The sequence below is a fragment of the Hydra vulgaris genome, chromosome 12 (assembly GCF_038396675.1).
Source record: "Hydra vulgaris chromosome 12, alternate assembly HydraT2T_AEP".
Taxonomy (NCBI): Eukaryota; Metazoa; Cnidaria; class Hydrozoa; order Anthoathecata; family Hydridae; genus Hydra; species Hydra vulgaris.
Window position 1 is genome coordinate 32,011,060 of NC_088931.1, and position 23,316 is coordinate 32,034,375.

Here is a 23,316-nt window from a genome sequence, read left to right on the forward strand (position 1 = left end):
TGTTTATTAAAACTTGTGCACCGAGCTAAACTTGTTGCTTGAGAAGAGCGAATAGAAAGCTTTGGATGCCTTTTTAAGAATCCGGAGAACCAATCACTACCAGCAGATTGAAGTTCTATCCATGAGTGAGGAATTTTCCTGCTACAAGCAACAGTATATGTATAAGCAAACCGTTGAACTTCTTTAGAAGAAAGACCAAAGTAAATATCTCTTGCTTTCATTAGGTATTCTTCAAGCAAAACTTCCTGCTCAGGTTCAAACACCTAAGGAAATATAAAATACATGTTACCATTAGACATAAACATTAAAATCATATTAGGTATATGTCTCAGTCTCTAAAATTCAAAATTTTAAATATATCAAAGCAGTATTTTATATTGAAGTGTCTTATTAAATGTTTAAATAAATTACAGTACTAAAATATATTCAAATTTTTTGGAGAAAATATAAATACCTGAAATATTTTGGCATAGCCAAACTTGTGCCAGGGTTTTTAATCTAATTTAGGTGATAAATTTCTCCCTATAGCTGCGTTATCAGGGGTATGTTCTGCATTAGGTTTATGTACTGTTGCAGTAACATCAAACTTAAGTTTGTTATCATTATTAGAATGAAAGAATAACTTGGCAATCAAGTTCTACTTCAGTTTGAACTGAAGTATTAGATGTAGACGGCAACCTTTTAGAAATGCAATATCTTCCTAGAGTCTTACGTGGTATATTAAATTCTCTACTAACTGCTCTAATTGATCTTTTATATTTTGTAACTTGTATCACTGCCAGTAACATTGTTTCTTCTGACACTTTTTCATGTTGTGACTTGCAAATATAATTTCGTACCATTTTTAGGTAGGTCTAAAAAAAAATGCAAAAACCAAAAGTACATTACTTTATTACATGTTTTATATTTAACTATTTCTTTTTTACTTAGTTATTTATATACCTGCATACTTATATATTTAAAAAATTACATTTTATATTTTTCTTTTTTAAAATACTTATTTACTTTTAATCATTAAAAATTTACATAACTCATGCCATATTAAATTTACACATCATATACAAATTTAAGTGTTAAGCATGAAAAGTTAAGTGTATTATGTATAAAGTATTAAATTTATATATGTAAGTATAACTAGTATTTAAAAGTTTAAATATCAATTAAATTTACATATATAAGTGATATTTTCTTATAATCGACGTATAAGACCCAAAAAAACGTATAAAAACAAATGCCAATTTGTTTATAAGGCTAATTTCTGATCTAATATGTTTTACAAGTTTTAATACTTTTATAACAAAAACAGTTTTTCCGTCTCAAATTTACACGGGGCGACTGAATAAGTGCGAATTTCAGAACTGCGAATCTGCATAAGTGCGACTGGCATAAGTGCGAACTGGCATAAATGCGAACTGGCACAAGCGCGAACTGGCATAAGTGCGAATCATTTGCAAAAACTGGCATTAGTGCGAACTAGCACAAGCGCGAACTGGCATAAGTGCGCCAAAAGAACTTGCAAACACTGGCATAAGTGCGAACTGGCATAAGTACGAAACAATTGCAAAAACTGGCATAAGTGCGAACTGGCACAAGCACGAACTGGCATAAGTGCGCCAAAAGAATTTGCAAACATTGGCATAAGTGCGAACTGGCATAAGTGCGAACTGGCATAAGTGCGAACCAACTGCAAAAACTGGCATAAGTGCGAACTGGCACAAGCGCGAATTAGCATAAGTGCGCCGAAAGAATTTGCAAACATTGGCATAAGTGCAAATTGGCATAAGTGGCGAATTGGCAAGTTCGCACTTATGCCAATTCGCACTTATGCCAGTTCGCACTTATGCCAATTCGCACTTATGCCAATGTTTGCAAATTCTTTCGGCGCACTTATGCCAGTTCGCGCTTGTGCCAGTTCGCACTTATGCCAGTCTTTGCAACTGCTTCGCACTTATGCAGATTCGCAGTTATGAAATTCGCACTTATTCAGCCTCTAAAAATCTACGGAGCAAGTTGGCCACGTGGCCAACGTGCCCCGGTTGCATCGGGCCAATCTGCCCCATTGTCATGTTTAGTGTATGAACAACTTTCGCCTTAAACTGTCAACTAATTTTGTGGAACATTATATACTAAAATATTCCTTGCACTATTATCTTTAAATATGGCATTTGAATAATGCTGTACTGTCAAGCGTCAGTGAGTATAAACACGTTAAACAAGTTTTTCAAAATTTACTTTGATGTATGAAAAATATTTAAAACGGCATTACAAACTCAAATATGGTCCGATAAATATGATTTTTTTTTGAAAAAAGGATTGAATTACTAACAACCTTCACGTATATTCCCAGCTAGTTAAAGCGTCTAGCCTTTGAATAAACTCGAATGGGCCAACCTACCCCGTGGGGCAACGTGCCCCGGTCTCTCCTAATCACAACAAAAATCATGATTAAGGTAAAATAATCGTTTTTTGCATACCTCAATATTAACAGAGCACAGTGGGACAAAATCGAGTTTTTTGTGATAAAATTATTTTCGTTTTTTTTTTTTAATTAGAATAGCTATATTTATATATAAAATGCATAAGTAAAGTAATAAACATTTAATTACACAATATTAAAAAAAAAATATTAAAAAAATTAATTATTTTGGGGAAAAATACGAAATATTTTTAATGGACAAGACAATTTTTACCAGTGTAAACATTAAAAATAATACTTCTCGATGCATATATTTGTCATAAAATAACTTTTTTAGATTTATATTTACAAAACTTATATATTATAACAGTAATGAAAGATTTTGTAGGTATTCTTTGTGTACAAAACATCTTTTTTACATGTTCAGTATTTCTCATCAACTGACCATTAACCAAAGACCAATCTTTTGTTATAACTTTGCAAAAAGTTGTAAAATATTTATCATGCATGACTATTTACATACATTTAGGATGAGATTTACATAGTCAAATGTTTGGAGGATATTGGAGGATGGTTTATCTGATACCTAATAGTGAAAGGTTAGTAGCAAAAAAATATCGAAAACTGTCTGTTTTCGATGCATAAGAACTAATGATTACATTTACGTTTGATTATTTTTAAAAGCCTGAGCGAAAAAAACATTCTTAATTAAAATAATATAGTTTAAAATGAAAGTCAATAGAGTTAATTTAAAACAATAGTAGCGTAAGAAAGTTGATAAATAAAACATTAAAAATAATACTTCTCGATGCATATATTAAAAAAATTAAAAAAATTAATTATTTTGGTGAAAAATACGAAATATTTTTAATGGACAAGACAATTTTTACCAGTGTAAACATTAAAAAAGGCAAAATAGCGTTTTGGAACACATGTCAAATTAACGTGTAAATAACCGCATAAAATTATGCTTAAATTAATATTTAATGTTTTTTAACAAGATATTTCTTCTAATGAATATGTCTTCACCATTATGGCAAATTTTCACCGTGCAAATCTGATATTAATTTTTTGGTATTTTGGCACACTCTGTCCCACTGTGCAGAGTGCCAATACTTTAAGGCGAGTTTTCATGATTTTTCCCTAACATTTCCTTGATCCTCGACTTGTTTTTCTTAACTTAATTTAAAGTTACCCGAACTCAATTTCACAAAAATTATATCTAGATTTATTTAGAAAAATGCTCTTCAATTGCAAAAATATAAACAATAATACAACCCACATTAAAAGTATCAAGAGAAGTTCATAAAACTATCTGCTGAATAAAATTTTATTTTACGTATATACATATAAAACTTACTTAAGTTGCACATGTTGGATTCCAATTATTTTTTTTATTTTTTTGTCCCCCTCTTTCTTAAGCTATAAATTTACTTCGTTCCTAAAGAAAGTATTTTGACCAGGAACTTATTTAAAATTTCAAAAATTTCATTTAATTGCTTAAGTATTTTTGCGGATAACAAACAAAATATCTTCTTGTTGCTATTTGCTGCAGCAATATTTTAAATAGGAATATGAAATATCTGTTTGTAAATCCAGTAAATATACTAACAATTGTTAATCTAATCGAGACATTTCTTATTTCTTATAAATAATATTTATAAAATCTAACTTAGACATTTATTAATTTAATTCTAATCTAGACATTTAACAACATTTGCTTCAAAAACACAACATAAAAAAAGATAACTATAAACTAACTATAAATAAGACTTACTAATTTTTTAGAACATTTTTTCTATTATTTGAAGTGCTTTGATTGCTTATGACATTTTTAAAAATATATTATTGAATAGTTTTTTTAAAAAATTGGAGTGTGATTGGATAACTTTAAGGTGGTACACCACCTAATATTCCAAAATGTTCGAAATTAAAAAAAAAAAAAAAAATTTTATATCAATAAAAATTTCATTAATTTAGAATGCTATTTTATACTTCATTTTACTTTGCCTCGATGACTTTGCCTCGAATTTATCGAAAAACATTCATTTTAATGGGTCCATTCAAAACACGATAACTTGAAATATATTAATACAATTTCCATGAAATTTTTTACATATGTTCTATACATATCAGGTAAGGTATTGACATTTGAATTTTAAGATTTTCAAAGTGCATAAAAAATTATATTAATTTTTTTTTCATCAAGTCAAAAAAAAAACTTTTTTAGACTTTAAAATTAAAAAAAAAAAGATTGGATTACCTAGAAAGATTGTTGTTCCCTAGAAAATAGTATAATAAACATTTCCTAAAAATTTGAAGTAATTTGCATTTCTGCTTCTCAAGATATCATGTTTACAATCAGACAGTGTTTCGCAAAATTTGAAAACCGAAAAAAACGCAAAAGAAAATTAAATATTCTTGACATTCCTATATAATTTTTTTTTAGTTCGTTAATTTATCGAAAAAGTAGAAAATAATTTGAAAATAAGCTTTTTATATTATTATTCTACAATAAATTGCCTGTAAAATGAGCGAAATATTAATAATTCACTTTTTTTTTCAAATTTCAGAAAATATTTGGTGTTGTACCGCCTGAAGTTAAGATATTTACGCGGTATTTCATGTCCTCCTGCATAGAGGACTAATCTCTCGCACGGTATTATGCAAGTCTCTACATTAATTGGATTAGGGTTGCAAGCAGACTTTCTGACTGAGTTTGCTTGTGAAATGAAAAGGTCCTTGTAAATTTTTCCAATGTAATCTATAAAAAGTACAAAAAAGTACAAAAAAAATTTGCGCCCTAATAATTTTTCCGCTTGAAGCATTTGCTCTAACTGCTCGCTGGTAGCTACGTCTCTAATTAAAATCTAGTATTTAAGTTAAAAAGTTGCGAAGAAAGTATAAGTATTAAAAATGGTTTTATATGCCATCTCATTAAGTTTTTATTTCTAAATTTTTATTTCAAAACTCAACAATGTGGCGATAGAACAAGATAATTCTAACCTCGCCATATTTCGAATTTTGTTAACGTCTATTTTTTTTATTTTACTATTATGTAGCTATCGGAAATATCATTTTGCTTCACTTGCCATCTTATAGGTGTACTGTACACTTACTGTTTCTTTTTAATATTTGTTACTGGCAATCCAATTTCAAATTTTTTTTTTTCAATTCGAAGGAGATTCTAGAAGACCTAATTGTATTGCCAACTACTGCTGATACTTAATGATACTTACATAAATTAATAAATATGTAAACCTTTTATAACTTAATAAAAATAAATGTAGCCTATGACCACACCAAACTCTTAATAGATTGTTCCACTAGTCACCAGGATTTATAGAAGTTTTAGTTTTAACTTTTTTTGTTTTTTGATACTTTCATTTAAAACGTTCTCAATTACTTTAATATTTTGCCATTATTTTTAAAATAAAAGTTTCATTAGCGTTTTAGGTGTAAAGGTATACCGATAACTTTTATTAAGCTATTCTATTGCTACTTGTATCGTTTTCATTCTATAGGTCAAAACATTGATTGCTAATTATTGCATAGTTTGACCTGGCTTTTTCATAGCGTGAAAATTTCAGCATTTCCCATAGTTTAAACTAGTAAAAAATGCACTAACATGCTCATAAAAGGTTGAGATGCTGGTCAAAGGACTACAGTTAGAGAAAAAATAGTTGAAGCCTCTGTTAACAAACTTTTAATTGGCTTTTGAAACCTTCTGAAATATACTTTTTTTCAAATTTAGGCAAAAAATATAATAACCCTATTTTTTACATTTATTAATATCAAATTGCATTTTATTTTTTTTATTTTTCTTTGATACATTCATTTTATTAATAGCTTATTTTTTGATGCATTCATTTTATTTTATTATTGAATTCTGCTTACTTTTTTATAAATGTTCTTTAATTTTCTCCAAAAAGATAACACAATTTTTAAATGACTAACTCAAGATGCTCAACTAAATCCTTAATCTATTAAGATGAATTGAATGATTCAAAAAATCTGCAAAGTTAATCCACAAAAAAATGATTTCATATGGAAATACAAACAGAATAGTAATTAGACAACACTCTTTTCTTAAGACAATAGCGTTTAATGATTTAAATAGTAAAAATGTTCATTCTAAACCATAAACTATGATTTTCTGTCACATAATCTCTAACAATTAATTTTCTTTAAAGATGCTTACTGTTCAGATTGATTGCAAATTACGCAATGTATTTGGATGATTAATTTTTCACTTATACTTTGACCATTGTTGATTATAATCTTGATGAGCAGTTTTGACGGATTGCCTCAACGGTTAGTCTCAACGGGAACTCTTTGCGAGAGCTCTTTATGACTGAAGAAATCTTTGATGTAGTTGAAGAAGGTGTTAATTTATGGTGTTAAGCTAGCTAAGGAATCGTCAAAAATCACTTCATGAAAACTTTAATTTTTTTCAATATAAGTTCAATACTATTAACTCCAATAGGAAAATGAATCCAAAGCAAGCCTTGATAACTAGATTTAAACTTTTGAATGCTTTGTTGAAAAAGATGCTGGGTACCAAAATTCAGCAAGTCTCAGCAAGTTGCTGCAGCATTTTCACGTTGTAAACAAGCTTTCTTCATTCATTTTGCTCAAACCCTTAATTTGATAGGGACTCAGTTAAATATGGAGGGCAGATAACTACCTACAGCTTCTTTTCAAGCATATCACAAGGAGATACAGTTTTATTGATGGGATGATCCCCAGAACCAGAGCGTTGTTAGGCTTGCTGTTGATTATCGAATGACATTGTTCTACGTTCTGACAAGTTTTTCAACCCGTTTTTTATAAGAACTTAATTGTAAACTGTTAATTGAAAATTAACAAGAGCTTGAGTGGTAATCTTAGGAGCACTTGAAGATGGTTTGGTACTATATTTGGTCATATATTCCTAAAATCTAGTCTCATCTCCTAAGATTCAAGACATTCTATAAGTCTGTAAAAATTATTCAAGTATAAATACTCACTGGGTATGGTTGTAAATGGTTGCCCACCGGTTACTTTAGTATGTTGAACAGTTTTTTCAGGGGATCATTGTTTCTTAATAATAACTCAAAATTCAATTGTTCTGCTGCTTTAAAAGCTATTAGGAGGTTTTCTCTGAGAGCATTGGTGGAGCAAGTTATTTACTAAAAGGCTCAGACATACTGCAGCATACAACTTGGTGCTTTCAAAGCTGCAGGAAAAAATTTTTCTTGCAGCTTTGAAAGGTCAATTTTTCCGATAAGACAATCAGTATTTGTCTCTGTTCTCATTTGTTGACTTGTAATCAAATAATGGAAGAGTGCAACCTTTTTCTTTTCTTTTTTCCTACACAAAGTAGTTCTTTTCGGGTACCACACACACATATATATATATGTGGTACCCGAAAAGTATATTTAAATTTCTTATAAAATTGTTAACATTAAATTTTAATAGCAACAATAATGAACTCTATAATATATATTAGCTTAAGTGTTGCTCTGTTGAGTCAAGATGTATTGTCTTTTGGACCAACCAACGGCCTGGCCATCAAGTATCTTTAATGACGAATATATGGCAACTGATTTTGGGAAAATAGCACCGTAAAAGATTATATTTGATTCGTTTGCAGCTCTAAGACTTTTATTGTTTTTTCCTTGCCATAAACCATTCCAACCAAGTTATACCAATCTCCCGGTATAAAGATTGTCATAACTTTTGGATTTGCTTTTCTATAATTGCATGATCTGAATCATATTCCATCCGGGTATTGCTTGACTCTAATTATTTATGATGTATCCTTTTAATATTTGTTTTCGCTTTTATAGTACCTAAAACCATTATAGTTTAAGTAAAATTGTGATTTTGACCAGTGCTGTTGTCGGAATAATATATTATTTCTTCCACAATTTTGAATATGACATTACACCTTGATAAAGAGCAGATGCTCATTTATCTGATCCATGACCACCATCAGTTTCTGACCACATGTAAAATATCGTTTTATTGGCATTTGAATTGTGGATCGTTAAATTAAATGTAGATAAAAGTCTCTTATAAATAAAAAATGCCTGTTGTCAGACTTGGCGTATCTAAAACATTTTAAAGACCAAAACATTTCGCTGAAATCTTTTCTTCGCTAAAATTAGATTTTATTTTATCTGCTCTTTTTTCATCACATGCATCACTTACTTTTGAATTGTTTGAAGTCTTTTCTTCTTGTATTTTCATTCTTCGCTTCCTAGACAGATGTTTTTGTTTGAGAGCCACTTTATGTATGTCACCTATGTCATCCTGTACGGATGCTTAAAAGCTATTTTTTCACCGTCAAATATCTTTTTATAAAAATTATAGCTCTTTGCATCGAAATTTTCTTTACCGCATTTTTCTGTGTACAAATCATTCATTTTAGTCAAATTTAAACCAAGATGTAGATTTTTTGATGACTTGGTACGAGAATGATGACTCTCGTACTGTGGATATTATCTAATATCATCTACAACTCGTTGGTTACACATAAGTGGGGCTTTATATTTTGGCACGTATCATTATTTTTTGGCACATATCACGTATCTTTATTTTTCGGCACTTATCATCTCATAAAAGTTGTTTGAATTCGTTTGTAACTGATTCTAAGGGTAACCAAATAAAAGTAAAACTTACTTTGGTGTTGCAATTTTGTAATGAATAGAGATTGCTTGTTGTTTTTTTTCTTTGCTTTTCTCTTTTTACTCAGTTGGTCTTACTTCGATGGAGGATGTAATAAAACTTTAATTCAGAATTTTTTAAAAATTTCAATTTTCTCCTCTTGGGTAATATTGTTATTGCATTTCAATAATAAATGGACTAGAAAAATATACATAACATTATTTTTATCTGTAAAATATGTGCTGGTCGAAGTATTTGGTCATCATCGTCATTTATATTACCGAAAAAAAATAGAACACTAAGAACATTAATATCTATTAATTTAAACATATGCTTGTCTTAATAGATTTTTTTTGCCAGTCCTTTACCCTTTATTTGTTTTGTATGTCCAAACCAGTAGAGTTTGTTGACTATGATCTATGGTATAATGTTATCTGTAATGCTATTCTTTATACATTTATTTCAAAATTCGCCTTACATCCGTTTGCCACGCATTCTTCTCATCTTTCTCATTTCCATTATTACGATGATTGAAATCCAATTCAATTTAATCATAGGAAAACCAACAAAATTTGTAACAAATGTGATCAATATAATTGATTACATAATCTCAATTATTCGAAAATGGCTTACCATTAAACTATATTAACTACATCCATTAATTGGATTAGCAAATGACTTGTTTCACCAGTAACGACGACATGGGTTTCAAAGTGGAGGGGCACAATCGTCAATTTTTTAAAAAAGTCCTTTAAATCTAGAATTTTTTTTTAAAAAAAAAGTCCCAACCCCGGTGTCGTCAGCTCAGTTCACATAAATTTAAAGTTGAAATTTGTTGAAGCCTTTGAAATAATTCATTAATGTTAGAAAAGAATTCATAACACAATAATCATGCTTTAAACGTATTTAATTTACAACAACCAAACTTGTGACTTACAAAAACATGTTAGCTCTTTTGCTTCAAGATACTAAATTAAGCATCAACTATCAATACATTTATTTAAGTAGGATTAATATATGCAAAATAATACTCAAGCGAATAAAATTACTTTGTGCCTTTCTTTGCTTCGTAGATATAAAATACAGAAATTGTTTTTTTTCCAGCAAGCTGCACCTGCATTTATTGTTTGTTCTAATGTGAAATCAATCAGAAATCTATAAAAAGATTTCATTTTCTTTTGAGAAAGAATAGAAAATTGTCAAACTTTTCATTTCTTTTCTGCATGTGTATTTTTTTATATTGAGAAGAATAGCATAGTACCTTTCTACCACCAATGAACATAGTTAGGGTTATTGAAAGCAAAAAAATAATTTGCTATCGAAAAAAAATAATAAATGTACAGTCCCAAATCCCTAGTGCAAATACTTGAAATAATAGTAAAAATTAATCATCTTTATATTGTCTAACCAGACAATGTAAAATTGTGCTGTTAACCCATTTTTATCAGCTTTTTTATCACATTCACAATTCCAATAACCAGAGGCAATTTTACAAATAAAATGAGGGGGGGGGGCGAATCTTTAAAAAGTACTGGCTGGTTCCCATAAAAAAAAGAAAAAAAAGTCCCTAAAACTAAAATTCACCTGACTGAATTGTGTAAAATACCCGACTACCCGAAATATTCCACCCACCTCCCCCCACGCCGCCCTTCGAAATTTACCTCTGCCAATATCTATTGAAAAGAATTCGTCAAAAAACACCTTCCGCTGAGATTCACCTCAATAACTATTAAAAAGTTCATCTGTTTTATTTGACATTTCATGGTTTTCTTCTCTTACTTTTTAATGTAGTAAATTAAGTTGAAATATATCAATAAGATTTGTGTTATCTAAAGTTTTAAGGTTTAGTTTAAAATGGAAAATTTTTATTGTCAAGGCAGACATCTGATGCACACATTTTTTTTTTCCTGAAGAATGATTCTTTTTGAATAACACCGCATTCGTTTAAATTGTGTGAACCACCAGATTTAGCAATATACTTTTCACATGCAGAAAAACCATCATTTTGATATGAAATGAGTCTCATGCAATAAAGATATTTTTAAACCTCATGTGATAATTTATCTTAAAGCTTCATTTCAATGTCAATTCTGTTGTACTCAATGGATCATTTTTATTTTTATTACTTTAAATGAGTTGATATGCAATACCTACTAAGTCATGCAGAATGCCTTTTCCACTCTAAGTTTCAACAAACCTGTTAAAGTTATCAAACACAAAACCCGTTCCAAAAACTTGCTCTTGCCATTTGGCGTTAATGAATCATTTTTTTGGACTTTAAATATTAACGAAGTTTTAAGTCCTTTTGCAGTATGATAATTTACCCTGTGCCCTTATAATTCGATGGTCTACAATTGGTTAAACCTTTTATAGTAAAACCTACTTGTAAATATTTTAACAGCTTTTTCGTGGCTGATATGGCAGCAAATATTAGGTTTTAGATTTTAGCCACAACATTCTATCATGGTTGATTTTAGCTTAACATCCTATGTGTTATTATTAGATTATTATATTAAAACATCTGTATCAAAAGTACGCACAGCAACATTTGTCTATGGATGGTCTATGGCTTTTTTCATTTAACCAAATTTATGTTTCTTGAATCTGGATCACCATTCAGGTTTTCAATCACGAACTTTTTACTAGCGTAAAACGCTACCGGCGGAAAAATTACTCTGGGAATTTTTACAACCGTAAATTTAGAGTCGTAGAATGTTCAATTCAATATTACAACTTATTTTTAGAAATCTACTGTCCGGATCAATAATGTTCTCAAAACATAAAATGTTGTCAAAAACAAAATGATTTTGAATTGAAGATTCAAAAACATTCTGAACCGCAAGTTTCTTCAACAAAAATTTCCGTAGGTCCCTCCTCCGGAATATTTTTTGACAGTAAACGTTTCGGCAGTAGTTTATCACCAGTAATTTTTAAAAATATTTACAATATTGACAAAAATCATTCACCTTAAAAAGTTTTACTGCCGGTAGTATTTGGCGCCGGTAAAAATTTTTAAAACATTGACCCCTGGGCACTAAACGCCCCCACGATGCACCAGCTAACAAACTATTTCCTAGTGAGTTTAAATTTATTGTTACATTTAAGGTGCCAAGCCTTCTGATAAAAAAAGAAAAGTTGTATTATATTATAACTGCTAAGTCTTGAATATTTATTCTTTTTGGCAGCAAGTCTTTTTTTCACAAGTAATGAGTTCCTTAAGACTAACACTATTCACTACTCGCACTTCAACATTATCTTTGTATACAATACCTACTATTTTCTATTATTTTAATACCTTGCGGAACTTCAATACAGAAAATGCGAAACTATAATTTAACTGCAAGATATGTAAACTGCAGTACATGACCTTGCAATAACAACTTGATAAGGACGTGGTATTCATTAATTCAACATGTGTTTTGAACATTAATTCATTTTTGTTCATTAACTGTCAAAATTATTACAGCACCCGTTAACAAGCGGGCGCTGTAATTAATTATTTGTTCGAACAACCAATCACAGACAATTGTCTGTGATTAATTGTTTTGGACAAAATATTTCATGACGTTATCCAGGTAAAGTACTGATAAAATCGTTTTGCTTTTACAATCACTTTTTCTCGTTCAAAATACTTAGAGAAAGAAGATTTTATCAATTTTTTTCTTTTATAAAATATGCGTACCATGAAAAAAAAAAAAATCTAAATAATTTGTGTGTGTGTGTGTGTGTGTGTGTGTGTGTGTGTGTGTGTGTGTGTGTGTGTGTGTGTGTGTGTGTGTGTGTGTGTGTGTGTGCGTGACTAATCACGTTTTGATTGTTAGCGCCTCGTATATAAACTTTTTTTTAAATTTCCCTAAATCTGTTAACTATCCCGCCATTGCGTTTCGTTGCCGTCTTTAAAATCTCAGAGACAATTTGTTAATAGCAACCGACATATGATAACAGATATGTATATATAAGATATAACAGATATGGTTAAATTAACTTTAAATTTAACCCAAAGATATTCAAATCAGTGTATATATTGATTAAATTAAATTAAAATTTAATCAACAGGTACATATCAATGGCGGACGCAGGATTTTTTTATGTTTAAGTAATGACACTTCCAGGTATTGTAGAAACTCCAAATTTATGTTGATTTATCCTTATTTTAAATAAGAATATTTTTCAAAACACTGAGGTGATTAGAGATGGGAATAAAATTACTCCAAAAAAGTTTGCAACCCCAACCCCAAATGTGAGGGTAACAATTTAATAAAAAATTTTTATTTACTATCTTATATTAAATTTAAATTCATTGACAACAATTGACATTGTTTTAAATTTCATCTAAGAATCTTTTAGTGTTCAAAAGTTATGAATATGTAAAACTTACAACCCCCTCATTTTGGAGAGGATGAAAAAAAGAAAGATCGCTTATTTTAAATTATTGTAAATAAAATTATTTTTCATCCATCTCATCGCATTTAAAGAAAATATAGTATATAACCCCTCCCTTCCACCAAAAAACAAACAAACAAAAAAAAAAAAAAAACACAATAAAAAAACAAAAACAAAAAACAAAACAAAACGCACGCACAAAATTTCAAAGAAAAAACGGTAACCGAAAAATTTGAAATGAAACATACCTAATGTTATTTAATAATCAAACTATGTTATCAATATAATATAATATTATATCTATATATATCTATATCTATATAATATATAGGTAATATGATATATATACATCCTATGGTAAGCCAACAATATCTTTGGATATAACATTGTATAGAAAAATATAACATAAAAATTCAAAAAAAAAAAAACAACAAAAAAAACAACATATATATGTATGTATGTATATATATATATATATATATATATATATATATATATATATATATATATATATATATATATATATATATATATATATATATATATATATATATATATACATACATACATACATATATATATATATATATATATATATATATATATATATATATATATATATATATATATATATATATATATATATATATATATAGATATCGATATTTTATATATATTTATATACATATACATATGATTTATATATATATACTGAACATTAATATTAAAAATAACATAAAGTTGGCGTCATTTTAAATTTTTCAAAGGAGCTAGTCTGCTTGCCAAAGTCTTCAGTAGACACGCAAGTTTAATTCCTTTGAGAATACAAAAATCCATGCAGTATTATTATTGTGTCGAGGAATATGATAGTCCCTAGGAATTCTTGTTTAATGACAATGCTTATTCTCATTTTTTTCTAAGTTGATAAATATGTATGAATATTAGAACTTTTACTGTAATTGTTTGTATGATTGATATCCAGTTCAATTTCTATTTTTAAATCATTATGTGTTAATCATTACATTTGAGAATAATTTTATTGACTTGCTTTGCAGCAGTTAAAGTATTCAAAGATTCTCTCTATTTGTTCTTAATAAAAGAGCACATTACTGATAGTGTGGTGCAATCATTGTGTTAGAAACCAATATCTTAGTACATTTAGTAGTATATCTATTCTACACAGATAACCTGTTTTTTTTTTAGATATTTTTTTGCTATATAATATGTTCTTTGAAATACAATGTTATATAAACATTAAATTGTATTAAATTAAATTAAATATATAATTTATTATATTTATAAATATGTTTAAATTTTCTTCATAGTAAAAATAAAAATTTGTTTTGGCAGCGCAATTTTTGTTTAGTTATGGTTTTTGATCTTTGTTTTCACTACATATTGTTAGCCAGTTTTTAAAATAGTTAAATATTACAATCAGTGAGTATCTTAAATTCATAGAATTGTATTTACAACAGTTGATTGGGTTATTCGAGATTTTCAAATTTCAATGAACATGCTTTAAATGAAAAAATTTTAAAAAAGAAAACTGTTTGTATGTTTCCATTTTTGAAGCTTTTGGCTCATATAAAACATGGTTCGAAATGCAAAACAGTTGGATGCTTTCTCAGAAGAAATTCCTATGTTAACATCAAATGATAATGATGATGAAAATGTATGTCTAGAGAAGAAAGGTATTGATTTATGGAAGTTCAAGTCTGAGGCAGACGACCTGGGAAAGTATGATGACTTTCACACAATAGATTGGTCTAGAGATAGAGTAAGAGATAGACTTAGACTTCGACAAGTAAAAAAACTCAAGCATAATGGAAATATTGTAGAAAAAATAAAAGTAAGTAAAAAAAAAAATATTTTTCTGAGATAAGTTAGGTAAATTAATTTTTATTAAATATTAATTCTATAAGCTAATAATAATATTTTTTCCATATTTTTTCATCAAAATTGCTTCTCAGACTTAAGCAGGATCATCAGTTTTAGGCTTCATAATGTATAGCATAATGGAAATATTGTAGAAAAAATAAATGTGGTAAAAGAGTTATATCTATGCAAGTATAAATATTTGTTATTTGTATCTTATTTTTATTTAGGGTTTTCATGATGCATATTCTGGTTGGCTTATTGCTTTTATAGTAGGGGCAACTACTGGATTTGTAGGTGGCATGATTGACATTGGGACTGACTGGATGATTGATCTTAAAGAAGGATTTTGTAAACATGAGTTTTGGTTTAATAAAAAAGCGTGTTGTTGGAATTCTGAAATTCGTTACGGTCAACATTATTGTGATAAATGGATGCTTTGGTCAGATATTTTGGGTGTTACAAATATTTCTAGTTCTGGATTATACAGCTTAAATTTGTTTTGCTATGTAATGGTAGCTGTAACATTTGCTGCTATTTCAGTAACTCTTGTTCGTTTTTATGCCCCCTATTCTTGTGGTTCTGGTATTGCAGAGGTATTTTTGCTTTAATTTATTTATAGAATTTTTATGTAATTTGTAAATAAATCCCTTAACATTCTATTATCCTTTTTTTATGTGTGTCAATTTTATTATAAACAAATATATATTTTATTTATAAACAAAGCAAATGCAACTTGTTATATTACTAATAGTTTTATGCCTTAAGGCAATCATCAACCTCATGTAATACAATTCAAGAACAAAAAACCATTAAAATACTAAGTCAAAATTTATATTATGCTCTATTAAATAATGTATATAATTAAATAATGTATATATCCTATTTGATATATATATATATATATATATATATATATATATATATATATATATATATATATATACATATATATATATAAAAGATACTGTGGTAGCCATATATATGGTAGTTATATATATATATATATATATATATATATATATATATATATATATATATATATATATATATATATATATATATATATTTATATATATATATATTTATATATATATATATATATATATATATATACATATATATATATATATATATATATATATATATATATATATATATATATATATATATATATATATATGATTATAAACGCTTATAAACTAATTCTATAATTTGTTCTATAAACGTCCTTCATACAAATTTTGTTGAAAACATTGTAACGTTTTTAACTAATGTTACAGACGAATGAATAATTAAAAAAAGTTGTTACGTAAGTATATTTATTTAAAAACGTTGGTTTTTATAGAAAATCACAAATGACAATGAATAAAAAACTAAATAAATTATCATGTATATTGATAAAAATTGTAATAAGCATATATAAAAACTTGCCTGCGTAAATAAAAATAATAATAATCCTATAAAATAAAAAAAGAACGCTTGTAATGTCCATTAAAAAAGTTTATTTTCTTTTTTGTTGATCATTTTCTGTTTAAGTATAAAAACATATTTATTTATAATATATTTATATATAATATATTTATAATATATATTATATATAAATATAAGAACAAATTTAAATTTTTAAAATAAATTATCATTCAGAAAAATTATGGCTACCACAGTATCTTTTCTAACTTTACAAAGGTGACGTATTTCTCACAAAAGAAACAATTTAGTTATTTTTTCTTTTGTTTTTACTACGAAGAATTGTTAAGAATCTTTTTTTGTTAAATGCGCGTATTTATTAAACAATCATTAGAAGTAAGTTGTTACTTTTTTTAAAAGAGTTTCGTATAATATTATAAAAACATTAGCAACGATAAAAGTTTAAAAGTTCCAAACGTAATTATAAACTTAATTTAGCGTTATAGTTTATTATTTATTTTAGTCAAGTATTTTTTCGGTTTTTTTTATTTTAGTTTCAGTTAAGTTTTTTTTATTTTTCATTATTTTCTTCTACGAAGATTTCTTTTCTTTTTTCAAAATAAATTTTGTTTAAGTTTATTTATTTAAGATAAAAGTTTCTTAAGTTAAGATAAAAGTTTTTTGGCGCATTTTTAAAATGAAAACAAACTAATGTAAATGTAAACAAAGTCTTAACAGCCGCGGTCAATTTTTCAAAATGATTTAAAAACAACAAATATTTGCGTGGTCATATTCGCACTCCAAATCGCACGCCTTCCTGTCCAAGCCTGCATATATATATAAATATATATATATATATATATATATATATATATATATATATATATATATATATATATATATATATATATATATATATATATATATACAGAACTCTTATATGTTGTCCGAAAGTTTTTTCCATATTTTGTTGACAAAAAGTAAAAATTAAAATGTAAGACCGGAATTTTTTTTCATTAATTGATAGACTGCCTGCCCCAACCAAACCCTCAGTTGATGTAGCAACACTCCCTTGCGGGTCAGGCTAAAAGATAGTAGATGTAGCAGCACTTCGTTGCGAGTCAGGCTATTTGTCAGTCGATGTAGCAGCACTCCCTTGCGAGTCAGGCTATAAGATAGTCGATGTAGCAACACTCCGCGCATGATTTACAGTAAAAAAAAATAAAAATAAAAATATTTTATTAAAATAATTAAAAATAAAAACATTTTATTATAATAAAAAAAAATAAAAACCTTGTTTATATTGTTAAAAGCATTCAGAATGTTTTAAAAACATTCAGAATGTTTTTAAAAACATTCTGGTCAATTAAATTTGCGTTTTTGTGGTTTTTTTAAAAAATTATGTATTATTAATCAATTAAAAATATAATACATAAAATATAACATATCGCTTATGTTAAATACATATACATACACATATATACGGCTCATTTTGAAAAAAAAAATTAATATTTATGGCGTGCTGTAAGACAATTTCGAGGCGTCTTAAAGATCAAAATACACCCATGTAAAAAAGTACCTCTTCTTACAGCACGCCATAAAAAGGCAAGGTTAGCTTGGGTAAAATATAATAAAAACACAAACTGGACAAAAATATTATGGTCAGATAAATCACGATTTTGTTTGCATTCAGATCGTCCACAGATGTGCATTAGACGTAAGAACGAACAATTAAATCCAGATTGTATTCACCAAATGGTAAAGGGTAATCTTGGAATTATGGTTTGGGGTTGTTTTTCTGCCAAAGGTGTGGGCAGATTGCATAGAGTCGAAGATGGATTACGAATAAATTCCAAAGAATACATTAGTATTCTACAAAAATTTTTGCTGCCCACACTGGAAGAATTAGAAGAAGATGAAATTAAATTTCAACATGACAATGCTCCTTGCCATACATCTAAACAAGTTAAAAAATGGCTCAAGGATAACACTATCTTCCTTTTTGAAAATTAGCCTGCCCAAAGTCTAGACCTTAATCCCATTGAAAATTTGTGGGACTATATGGATAAAGAGGTCCATAAAAATAATATTTCATCTTTGGATGATCTTTGGGCAGCCATAAAACAAGTTTGGGTTACAATACCTCACCGTTTGATAGCAAGTTTAATTGAGTCAATGCCGCGTTGATTAAATGAAGTGATGAAAAATGGTGGTGGCCACACAAAATATTAATTTTTTTTTTCAAAATGAGTCGTATATATGTGTATGTATATGTATTTAACATAAGCGATATGTTATATTTTATGTATTATATTTTTAATTGATTAATAATACATAGTTTACTGAAAAATTGTACTGTTCACTTTTTTTTGCTCGCCAGTGTATATATAAATAAATAAATAAATGTATATATATATATATTTATTTATATATATATGCATATATATATATATATATATATATATATATATATATATATATATATATATATATATATATATATATATACACACACCCACACACACACACACACACACACACACACACACACACACACACACACACACACACACACACACACACACACACACACACACACACACACACACACACACACACACACACAGATAATTAATATAAATAATATAAAAGTAAATATATATATGTATATATATTTTAGGTGAAAAATAAGCATATTCTTGAGCCTTTATAAACCTTTTAAATGGTTTAAATTTTTTTAAATAAAATTTTTTAATATTTTTTTAATTGACAATCAAAAAAAGAAAAATCTATACAGGTTTATATTTTGTAATGCAATAACATAAACTTTTATATAAAACAGGATGTAAAGTTTAAAAAAATGTTCATAGAAATATTAATTTCTCTGAAAAGAAGTGCTTAAAAGTGTCATCTCTCTTTTTTTCTTTCTATTCACTTACTGTGCAGCTTATTTAATACAATTATATTAAAAATGTGTATTTTATTGTTTGACTGAATCTTTATTATTTATATATTGAGTCTGTTTCGAAAATTTGATATGCTAATTTAAAAAGCATGTGTTGTCTACAGATTAGAAAACAGGAATTTTGTTGACTTTCACATGAGCTGCTATATTTGAACTATTTTTCAAATCTTTTTTTTTAGGCTTTATTATATTTTGAATAAAAATCTCATTTATATATTTTGGTAATGTTATGTTTATTTAGTAGTAGTAAAGTAATATTAAATGATATAATAATAAGCAAAAAAATGTTTTTTGTTTTTGTTTTTTCAGATAAAAACTATATTAGGTGGATTTGTGATAAGAGGTTTTCTTGGTTGGTGGACATTGATTATCAAGAGTTTTACATTAATTCTATCAGTAGCTTCTGGCTTAAAATTAGGTAAAGAAGGTCCTATGGTACATGTAGCTGCTTGTATCGGAAATGTTCTTGCCAGATTTTTCCCCAAGTATTATGGAAATGAATCTAAAAGAAGAGAGGTGTGTTGCTTTATACCGTATATATATTCATAAGTTTATGTTTTTATATTGTAAATATTTTAAACATGATTTTTTTCTAAATTAGGTTTTGTCTGCTGCAGCTGCTGCAGGTGTATCTGTTGCATTTGGGGCACCTGTTGGTGGAGTTCTATTCAGTTTAGAAGAGGTTTTTTATTTTATATTTCATTTGACTTATTTTTAATAAAACTTGGAAGTGTCTTTTAACTAATTATTTATTAGTTAGGCAGCTCTAAATTGTTTTCATTTCAGTTCAGAGCCATAGGTGAGATTAAAAATGTGAAATAGTTTAATGCTATTACCACAAATATACTTTTTGATAAAACCATATATTCTTTGATAAAATTATTATATCTTCATTGATAAGACCATTAAATCTTCTTTGATAAGACCATTATATATTTTTTGATAAAACAATTGTATATTCTTAGAGTTTAATTGTTAAAAACCTTTGCATATAAAATAGATTCATGATTGCTTTTATTTTTTCAGTCGTTATTAAGGTTAACTTGCAACACATATTATTTTCTAAGGAAAATAATTTTTGTGTACTTATTTTATATAGGAAAACAAAAATTTTACATTAAAAATAAAATTTTGAAATAATATTTAAAAGTTAAAATTGAAATTAAATACATTTTTTTTATATATAGAGATTACAAAGCAAACATTGAAAAGCATATTATGCTTTTATAGCAATTATAGAAAATCAAGTCTTGTTACTGATATTTTTTTGTCCACTTGCTAACTATAACACGATTTATTTTTAGTACAATTAGTAGCTAATTTTCTATGAAAAAATCAATAATCTTTTTTTATTACTGTATTTGCTGATAGTTGTAGCTGGCTATATTTTTGTCAAATTTTGTATTTTTAAGGATTTAAGAAACTATATTAGCTGTAATTTAATAGACATAACTTTACATAAAAAGTAATGATAATAAAACATTTTGACATAATAAAGACTTGAGTTTAATTGTTTTTTTATGTTTAAATAAAATTAATAATAAACTGGTGATCTTATTATGTTGATGTTGTGATTTTTCCAACTTTTTTAAAATCCATAACTAATATAGTTATGACTAAAAACATTACATCATTATGTTATGACTTAAAAACATTACATCATTATGTTTCAAAATCTATTATTTCTTAGCTGTTGGCAAAAACTAAATTTACTTTTTGAAAGTTGACATTATTTTTATTTTTGATTACAATTATCACTTATTTTCATAATTGTGACAGTATTTTTTATTATATTCATTTTATCGGCATTTAAAATTCAAAGTTACAAATTAATTAATATATTTAAAAACATCTTTTTATTATGGCAAAGATAGATAGCAACAGCTGAGTTTGCAAAAAATATTTGATCACAAAGAATTTGCTGGACATCAAGCTGCATTAAAGATAGTAGAAAAAGTTAAAAAAGAGACTCTTGTAAACAATATATTAAATTCTTTTAAAGATAACATAATAAAATTGTAACAGCATGTATTTTTTGAACTGCATATAAAGTTGCAAAAGGAAATCATTGATGTTAAGATGCAAAAGTGGCGTTGTCAAATTACTCACTGAAAAATTTCCTTCTTTTATAGTTTAACATTGTGCTTATCAGAGACTAAAATTATCAGTAGGCAATACTAGTAGAGAGATTTCAGGTATCAATAGATTCAAATCATTTCTTGATAAGCTTTACATTATTTATCATGCTTACCCCCTAAAAAACAGAAACTTTCATTATTGTGTGGAATTACTTAATATTCAGCTGCTGAAATTGGTTGAGTTAATTAAGTAATTGATTAAATACATGATGGGTGTCATCTAGCTTCTGTTCAGTATTTGTAGTATAGAAAAGTTATGAGTCATTTTGTAGAAGCAATGGTTGATCCTACAAGGGACAAAAATGAAAAATCCACTTAAGAAGATTTAACATGAAAAATCTACAAAGGTTTTTTATGGATCTAGGATTGATGTGTGATGCTCTCCAACAGTTATAGAAATTCAGTTTGTACCTTTAAGAGTGCAACATTGATCAGCACATGACAAATCAAAAAAAAGCACTTGTACAAGTATTTAAAGAAGGAAGATAAAATGTTGATCTTTATTACAAATATGCTTCAGTTTTTTTAATATCTTTCGCCTCCTCATGACTAAGGAGCCACTGCAGTCGGGGAGGCTACTTTTAAGTTTAATTGTGGTTACAATCCTCTCTTAATTTTTTAACTCTGAAACATAAACCTTGATGTACAAGGCCACTGTGCAGAAAAACAAGTTGAGCACTGTACTACCACAGAAATGTTGGGGATCGAACTTGGAACTTCTTGTTCAAAACATTTTTTTACACAGAATCTCCGCTTTTGTAACTAAATGCTTATTATACTCAGTGATGGAAAAATCATCTTTAACAGTTTTTTCCCCTGCTGGGTAAATATCAATTTCAATAATTTAAATTTATAAAAGTTAATAAAAAGTAATAACAAAAAGTGTAGTTAAATAGAAGAAAAAACACGAGAAATAAGGTGATATAAAGAAAACAGTGTAAAAATATCTAAAAGCAAGTAAAATATATTTATGTAGAATCAATTGATAATAAATCTACTCATAACATTTTTTGACATAGTGGTGTCACGATAATTAGAATTAGAAGATTTTTTTGTAATTTTAAAGTTTAAATATTTTAGGTCAGTTACTACTTTCCTTTAAAAACATTATGGCGAACATTTTTTTGTGCAATGATTGCTGCTTTGACATTTGGATATATGAATCCATATGGAAATGGTACCTTTGTTATGTTCTATGTGAACTACCATAATCCATGGCAACCATTTGAGCTTGTTCCATTTATCTTTTTAGGAGTGTTTGGAGTAGGTTGTGGATTCTATTTTTGTAAAAAGTGTTTTTCTTCTGCAAATTGTTTAATGACTGTTTATTGCATTTCAAATGTTTGTTACTTTTAGGGTTGGTTTGGATCAATTTTTAATAAATGTAATATATTTTGGTGCAGACTAAGGAAAACAACACGGCTTGGAAATCATCCAGTGTTTGAGGTGCTTTATAGATGATTTTCAATCATTTAAAA

The 23,316-nt window shown here is 27.4% G+C and overlaps 1 protein-coding gene across 1 annotated transcript in view; it reads left to right on the top strand.

Annotated features, from left to right (window-relative positions):
* The first annotated feature begins 14,771 nt into the window (after positions 1-14,771).
* LOC100202107 (H(+)/Cl(-) exchange transporter 5) overlaps positions 14,772-23,316 on the top strand; it is a 42,446-nt gene continuing 33,901 nt past the window's right edge. Inside the window, exons 1-6 of the mRNA XM_065812944.1 lie at positions 14,772-15,299; positions 15,556-15,921; positions 20,010-20,216; positions 20,302-20,382; positions 22,919-23,101; positions 23,195-23,284. Of these exons, the coding sequence (XP_065669016.1) occupies positions 15,042-15,299; positions 15,556-15,921; positions 20,010-20,216; positions 20,302-20,382; positions 22,919-23,101; positions 23,195-23,284 (1,185 nt within the window). The 5' untranslated portion in view covers positions 14,772-15,041. The remainder of the gene's footprint in view (positions 15,300-15,555; positions 15,922-20,009; positions 20,217-20,301; positions 20,383-22,918; positions 23,102-23,194; positions 23,285-23,316) is intronic.